Source organism: Populus nigra, chromosome 1 (assembly GCF_951802175.1).
Source record: "Populus nigra chromosome 1, ddPopNigr1.1, whole genome shotgun sequence".
In the NCBI taxonomy this organism is placed as follows: Eukaryota; Viridiplantae; Streptophyta; class Magnoliopsida; order Malpighiales; family Salicaceae; genus Populus; species Populus nigra.
Genome location: NC_084852.1, coordinates 46,460,516 through 46,468,750, shown reverse-complemented (window position 1 = coordinate 46,468,750; position 8,235 = coordinate 46,460,516). Strand labels below are relative to the sequence as shown.

Here is an 8,235-nt window from a genome sequence, read left to right as displayed (position 1 = left end):
TTTTAAAAATACGACTTACATGTAAGTTCATAATTCTTTATCCGTGAAGAAATCAAAATATTAAATTCTTCTTTATTCTTGCAATTTTATCATAGAAAAAAAACATTCATAAATAAAATTCAAATCACACATTCACTTTCACTATACTTTCTTTTCTTTTCTCTTTTTTTCTTTTCTTTTTACATCCACATTTTCAACATACAAATAAAACTTCAAACTAAACAAATATTACATTAAACAATTTAAAAATTACAAAAATGACCTAAAACAACCCGGAACAGTGTCAGGAAGCCCTTTGGAACCGCAGGAACAGTGGCGGCGCGTCTTCCCAGCGCCGCCGCTGGAAAGGCTGGAAACCGGTGGTCTGGCTCAGCTTCCTTTCCTTTTCCCTTCTCTACCGGTGGTGACAAACACAATCACCTGCAACCACAAACAAAATCGCAACAACAGTCGATTTTAGATTTTTATTTCACTGTTTTCAGATCTGCTTCTCTCTTCTCCTTCTTCGGATCTGCTTCACTGCGGATCAACTGTTATGGGTTTCATCTTCTTCTCCTCTGCTTCGGGTGGATCTGTGGACGGCGCTGTTGGCTGACGATGTGGACGGCGCTGGGGAAAGGAAGACTGCTGTTGGCCGGTAGAAGGAGATCGTGGGTCTGAGGCGATGGGGAACGACCCTGCCCGCTCTCTGGTCGGTGGAGATGAGGCTGTCCTGTGGTGCTGCTTGTGGTCGGTTGATGGAGAGAGAGCTGGGTCTGTCGGCTGTGGGCAGAAGCTGCCGCTGCTGGAGGTCGGCTGCAGGGCGATTTGTGAGGGAGGAGCTGGAGAAGGAAGGCTCTGCTGGGTGCTGTCGGATGAAGAAGGCGCCGCTGCGGCTGGAGAAGGGAGCAGCTGAGAGAGATGGCCGGCTGGTTCTCTTTTTCCAAGGCTGAGGGCCGCCGACTGGCTTTTGTTGGCTGGGAGTTGGGTTTCCCTGGAGGGGTGGCTGCCGTGTGTGAGAGGGTGAGGTTTTTTTTTGGCAGGGGGAAAATGGCCGGCTATGGGAAATGACAGTAGGGAGGTTCTGTGCAGAGAAGAAAGGAAAATGGTGATCCAAGGGGGAGGGGGTTCAGCGGGGAAGGAAGAGGGACTGGGGAGCCGTGGGCCTCTGCCCACGGCTGTGAGGAAGAAGAAAATGGAAAATCCCCCCTTTTGGTGTAGTTGGGGATGAGAAGAAATAGGGGTTCTCTCTCATAAGGAGGGACCTCCATTGTCAGCTGGAAACAAGGAAAAGAAGACCCTGGGTGGGGGCTGAGTCCCTGATTTTCAGCCAAAAGAGAGGGATCAAATGGTCTTGGGCCAGGGGGAGCGGCTGGTTTCGGGTGAAGAAAAAAAGTTCTAGGGTTTCCTCTTTTTTTTGTGTTGCCTCTCCCTCCAATATTCAAAATTTCCTATGCATAGGTAAAAATATTGTTTAGGCTTCAAAATTGTCCCTGAACTTTTTTTTTTTTGGATTTTCAATGTTTTTTCGCTATTTTTGGATTTTTCTGAAAATTTACCGAAAACATGGGTCAAAAATTGGGTAGCAACAATTATCTTCCATGATTTTACCCGAAATGATAGCTCAGAGAGCTACCTTTAAGGTGCATTTAATGCCTTATATGTCCATGAAAATTGAAAAAAAAAATGCACCAAAATGATCACTTGACATCCCTATATCCCCGAGTATGATTCGTTCAGGCCTATTAACATGAAACGGGCCACGGTGTCAGCCTAAAGAGGCCAACACAAACAACCTTTTCCTGCAAATTTTGCAACTCACGATGCACACTTTGAATCAACGGATGAGATCCGTCCCAACCGAACCAAAGGCCACGATTCGGCACCATTAAAGACAAAATGTCTCTCTTCCACATCCTATAAATAGGGGTTCATTTCATTGCTTGAGGAGGGAGAAGTTTGGGTCCAAAAAGCGCAAAAAAACCAGCCATCCCCCTGTTTCCATTTTTCTTCTCTCCCCGTCATCCTTCTGCGAATCTAAAAAATTCAAAAATGGATATCGTAACCAGTTTATGATTATTCATTAGAATTTGGCCGACATGTCAAAAATCATTTTCCAATCTTTTTTTAGGATCCTGATGTAGACTTTAATATTTGTGGGGTGTAAAATTACATGATAAAGTACACCCTCAAGTATTAAAGATACAAGATGTAAATAAATGTGATGCTAATATTCAGACTTTAGAACGACTAGAATTTAATCCAATAAGGTAAAGACTTTCCATGAAGAGAGATCTCCCTTGAGCCTTAGAAAAGACCAACGAATAGAAACCTAACTTAGAAAAAACAATCAAACAACAATACACCTTACCTTAGATAGGGCGTGCCTTTTGTTTTTCATTTTTGTTTGTTCGTCCCCTTCTGGTTTTTTTCAGTTCTTCTCCCGTTCCCCCCCCCCCTCTCAAGTTCATGGCCTTTCTCTGGCTTTTATAAGGCCTAAGAATTCCATGCAGTGGTAACGACAAGCTTGGTAACGACATACATCATGTGGGCGAGGGATACCAGCTGTGAGACGTGCGCCATGATTGAAACAGTTTTAATGCCTTCACTGCTAAAACGGCTCCATTGCTTTTATTGTTGAAATGATTTTTGAAAAAGAAGGCAATGAATAGTCTTTCTGAAACGACACCGTTTCCAATTCAAATGGATAGTTTCAATTTGGTCATTAGAGTTTTGCGATTTTGTAATCAAGCCTATGGGTAAATGATAATTAGATCCCTTGATTTTAGCGCCATTTACAAGACAGTCCTTGGTTTTGGATTTCTTCAATTAAGTCCCTAATTGCTCATCAAACTTTGATATTTATACAATTAAGCCCCTGATTTGACCAAATCAACTCTTAAAAATTGTAATTTGATCCCTGAAATTTAATTTCTTCAAATTAAAGCCAAAATTGACTTAAATCTTGCAATCAAACCCTCCATAAATTCAATTAAACCTTAAATAAAATTTATTTGAGTATGTAAATATATGATTTTGAACTTTTCTTCTTCAAATTGAATTTTGTTTGTCAACAGAACTCTCATCAGTAAAAAATAATACTGTCAAATTTCAATCTTTGTATTTTTAACCTCCTTAACCAATTTTGGTCATTTTCTAAGCGCTTTGGTATCCTCTTCTCACTGTTATTATTTTTCTTGTTTTCTTTCAAATATATTTTTTTATTATTTTTCTTTGTATTTTCTCCTTTTTTGTGTGGAGACCCAAAAATAAATAACAACAATAAGCAAACCATCATAACATAATCTAATAAACTCTTTGTAATTTAAGGTAACATCAGTAATGCAGCCTGTTTCGGGAATATATTTAACGGGTGATAATATATTTCCTTTTGCGTAACCAATTTCGGACCATAAAATCTCTATTACCAGTTAGAGTTCATGGTAATCATAATACTCGGTGCCGACTCTTTAAATAAGACCGTTCTCTCTCTCTCTTCCGGTATTTGGTTATAATCTATTTCCTTTTCTAATCCATAATTTGCTTCTGTCTTACCATTGTTGTGCGATGACTGAACATCTTTGTGGACCAAACAACTATGCGGAATAAACCATTAGCTTGAGATGTTCAGATAGCATGTCACCACGAATTTCTTTTTTCTCGCATCCACTCTTGCAGAACTTGAAGAACAAAGAGAAATGCAAAAAAAATTTAGTGTGGCTATGGATAATCTGTTTTGTAGATTAACTTATTTATAGACTGGGCTAATTATACATGACATTTTTTGATACATTTATGACTTAACATACATAATCTTGTAGGGTTCAATCATTTTTTATGCATGGGTTATGTTTCTACGGACTTTAATCTATCACTAAATTGACCTTTTGATGACTGCCAACATGTTTGGTAAATCGGCAAATCAACAAGGTAGATTTCTTGATTTCACCACATCCGTACAATATCATGCATGTTTTTTTACGAGTTTAATAAAATTTAAATTTTTTTAATCTTTTCTTTGCTTCAGATTTCGTGGGTTTTTCAGATTGTTTTAATATTAAAATATAAATAAAAAAATATTATTTCGATACATTTTTAAGTGAGAAATACTTTAAAAAACAACCACTACCACAATATTTAAACACGCTTTAAAAGTAATTTTTACTTGAAAAAATAAATAGAAGAATAAAAAAATAAAAATAAATGAACTTAAAATGTAAAAGACTGTCATTAACCCTCACCATTAAAAGTTTGGTACATTAACTATTAAAAAATAAGTTTAATTTTTTCAGCGTCGGTAAAAAATATGTATTTGATTTCAGTGTCGGTAAAAAAATAATTAAGCGAAATGTATTGCTTTTAGTCATAAGTAAATATGTTCTTTATAATTTATTTTATGATTTATTATAAACGAATATTGATGGATAAATGACAAGGATTTTCAGAAGAAAACAAACAGAAGGTTTTCTTTCAAAAGAGGGAGTCTGATTTATATATGAAATGATAGTGCAATACTGTCTAGTTTCTTTTGAAACAGGAATGTTTTTGGATTTCTAAGAGTTTCTGATGGAAAACTAGCTCCATTAATGAAAACTATTGAATGTTAACGAAGTACAAGAAATACTTGCAGGATAGAACACACTGCTGTTGTTACTTGCGTTGAATGGCGAAGAACTGTTCTATTGGGAAAAGAAGGATTTTTATAAAGATATTGTGACAAGTCAGTTAGATTCAAGCCTGTGAGAAACATGGCGGGCTGCATTGAACACACTGCTGTTGTTACTTGAAAGATAGATAATCAATTCTCAATCCAAGGGAAGCCACAGAGATGGTAGGGATTCCATTTTGAAATTGAATTAAACTTAAACAACAACAACCAAAAACAAAAACAAAAAATACAAGCGAAACACTCAAAAGTTACATCCAATAATTGATTAATTTAGGGATTAAAACATTCATTATAAAAGGATTAATCTAAGCACGAAGACAATTAGAAGTCTTTACATATAGAAGACAGTAACACTCACACTCTGACATTGACATTCTTCTTTAGTATATTCTTTTTTTTAGTATGTATTTTACAAACAACTTCAACCACACTTGAGGTGTGCACCCATACCATGCTAATCAGTGAGCCCTTATTGAATTTTCATAGAGTCTTCAGCATGTTTTAGGATTGGAAGGATACCCTTTTCCTGCAAGCTCTTAACAGTTTCATACAAGCACTGTTTTACTGGGACGAATTCGATGCCCAGATCCTTGATCTTCTGGTTTGTGAGCTTGTAGTTTTGTTTTCTTGGGTTCTTCTCATCAGAACACCTGCAAATGCATTGCAATACAAAATATTAATATTCAATATGAATAAAAACCACAACATTATTAATAATTCTTTCTACAAACTTGGTAGGTTTATTTGAAGACAGCAGAAAAAACAGTTTCGTATAACCTTAGCAACCCAACTAGGAACATTCAATCAACTTGTCTGATCTTAAGCACTACAATTAGAGAAACAAGTCCACTCAAGCATTTAGTTTTCTTTGTTGATGATTAAAAAAAATTATGCCACGGGGGATTCGATTTTTCATGATTTTTGATTAAGATTATCATACGAGTCAAAACTGGGACAACAATTGCCCCACGATACCATTAAGAAACCAAAAAGAGGAGATCACAACCTTATCCATTGGATTATTAGTAGTGAATATTAATATTCACTAGCTCATGTTTTTTTTAGTATATTTACAATAAGGACAGAAAACCCTTTTCTTCATTTATTTTCTTATTTTGGGATGAATAGGGATGAAGTATCAGAGAACTGTCATGCAACAGGATTTTATTCTTTAATTTAATTATTGTACAAAATCTTCCAACATTCATTGCACTAAGTTGCTAAATATATATATCAAATGTCAACGAGAAAGTAAAAAATATACAAGCCTTAAATAAATTGACTTTCTTGTGCAAATATTTTGTTTCTTAAAATCATAATATATATAATTTTGCCGATGAAGATTTGAAGAAAAATCGGGAAAGGACCATTAAAGAAAAATACGTTAATTAGAAAAATAATACAAGTTTCATTACGTTAGAAAAAGCCAATTTATTCTAACTTTTCCATTGAAGTAGTTTTTTAGAGGTGTTAAGCTCGTGATTATTATAAAGTTGTTCAAAAGCATAAGAACTTACTTGGTGGGGATGGGATACTCCGGGAAGAACTTTGCAAGGATTTCCACCACCTCTCCACGGTGAAGCATTTTCTCAAAGCAAATGTAACGGCCGGAGGCAGAAGGTGTCTCGAAGACTAAAATGTGGGCCACGGCCACATCCCTAACATGCACATAAGCTTGAACAGCGTTAGCATATGTCTTGGCTGAGCCGGTTAGGTACTTGAGGATGTGAAGGATGCTAGCATTGACAGTGGGTTGCAACAATGGTCCAAGCACCACCACTGGGTTCACCACCACTAGGTCAACTCCTTTCTTCCTAGCCACATCCCATGCATCCTGCTCTGCCACGGTCTTTCCATAGCAATACCAATTCTGCAATTCCAAGATGAACTTACATCAAGATGTGAAGGATAGGCAATTAGGATTTCAAGATGCAGTAAGCCCTATGACGCAAGGAATAATGAACTTACATCACGATATCTTAGAGATATTCTTATTTACACCTACTCTGTATGCTTTGAGTGCTCTAATTAGGAGCTATTTAATTATGTTAATCATCACATGTTATTAATTAAATACCTTGGTGTTCTTGCAATACTCAAGATCACTCCAGCAAGATTCATCAACGACAACATCAGGGCTCCTATTGGGGTCCATGTACACAGTACCAATTGAGGACGTGAAAACCACTCGTCGGACTTTGGCCTCAGCTGCTGCCATGATCACATTCTTGGTTCCATTCACTGCTGGCTCCATCACCTTGTCCTTCAAGTATTGCAACACAAAATCATCAAAACCAAATTTGAAGAAAACATACTTTGCATCATGAATTACGGAAAAATCTTTTACTAACATTTGTCGGTGACATCCGTACTTAAATTTACCGGCAACCTAAAATTTGTCCTTGGAAGTCCAAGTGTTGTTTTTATATTCTTGTCTTAAAATTCTCAGCATCCAAACAAATTTTTTACTGCCAATGTACCGAAAAGAAAAGAAAAAAAAAGGAAACATACCGGATCGTCCGTGACAGGACAAGCAGTATGGAAAACTCCATCACACCCTTGAGTAGCCTCTTTAAGAGACTCATAATCAAGAATATCAGCCTTGCATAAAGTTAATCTTTCTTGAGCTCCTTCAAGCTCCCTCAAATGGGAATTCTTGGGATCAGCTGTGTATAACAACACAAAGACAAAGCATTAAATTAACACAATCTTAATAACAGAAAAGGGAAAGGGAAAGAAACCAAGTGCTTGATTATTATAAACTAACCTGGGTTCCTCACAGTTCCTTTAACAGAGTAACCTTTCTCTAGAAGAAGCTTAACAATCCATGAAGCAATGAAGCCACCAGCCCCGGTGACACAGACAGTTTGGCCTTGGCATGGAAGTGATGAAGTATCGACAGGCATGTTTTTTTGATATGTGTATTATGTGTGCGTGTTTGGTGGTAGAACGAAGGAAGAGAGACAGAGAGAGGGAGGTGTTTTCCTTTTCTCTTGATTTAGGAGGTGGATACTACAAGGAAAGAAGTGGTGGAGCAGATGTATTTATAGGTACGTGACTGAGTTTTTGTAATCTGAATCGTCAACACCATGTCCTGAATTTATATTTGTTTTAATCCACTCTTTTAAAAGAATTTATGAATAAATTAATGTCCATTGATTAATTAAAATTTGTTTTGTACTCTAGTTTTTGACTCTTGTGTTTGACCAAAATGTAATTATAAGCTACTGATAAATTAAGAAATTAAAATATATTATACACAAAGACATATTGGTTGTAGATCACAAGCAGTACTCATGGATGACAAGTGTTCTTTTGGAAAACCAGCAAAGAATTTGGTGGAAAAAAATACGCAGATCATAATTCTAGATATGGACAGCGAACAGTACTTTCTTTTGGAAGTAGAAAGATAAGGGCATTAATGCTAGGTTGGGTGGCAAGTGTTGATGTTGAAAATCTAGATATTATTTTAGAATAGAAAATATAAAATTAATTTAAATAAAGAAGATGGGACCATTGAACAAGAGAAGGAAATAAAATTGTGTTTGATAACCATACAAATACAAATACAAATACAAAATATGAAA

At 36.4% G+C, this 8,235-nt stretch overlaps 1 protein-coding gene across 1 annotated transcript; it reads right to left on the bottom strand.

The window, feature by feature from the left end:
• Positions 1 to 4,884: 4,884 nt before the first annotated feature.
• Positions 4,885 to 7,697, bottom strand: LOC133669973 (cinnamoyl-CoA reductase 1-like). The gene is made up of 5 exons (XM_062090729.1): positions 7,416 to 7,697; positions 7,160 to 7,314; positions 6,726 to 6,911; positions 6,166 to 6,518; positions 4,885 to 5,298 (listed from the first exon to the last, which is right to left on the bottom strand). Exons 1-5 carry the CDS (start codon positions 7,552 to 7,554, stop codon positions 5,118 to 5,120), a joined length of 1,014 nt encoding a protein of 337 aa, XP_061946713.1. The 5' UTR covers positions 7,555 to 7,697; the 3' UTR covers positions 4,885 to 5,117.
• Positions 7,698 to 8,235: the final 538 nt, after the last annotated feature.

Bases quoted from the DNA above. Each gene is read 5' to 3' on its own strand.
- LOC133669973 (XM_062090729.1), bottom strand. From the start codon at position 7,554: ATGCCTGTCGATACTTCATCACTTCCATGCCAAGGCCAAACTGTCTGT. The intron at 7,315-7,415 runs GTTAGTTTATAA...TGTTATACACAG, and splicing joins AGGAACTGTGAGGAACCCAG to CTGATCCCAAGAATTCCCAT. The intron at 5,299-6,165 runs GTAAGTTCTTAT...ATGCATTTGCAG, and splicing joins GAGTATCCCATCCCCACCAA to GTGTTCTGATGAGAAGAACC.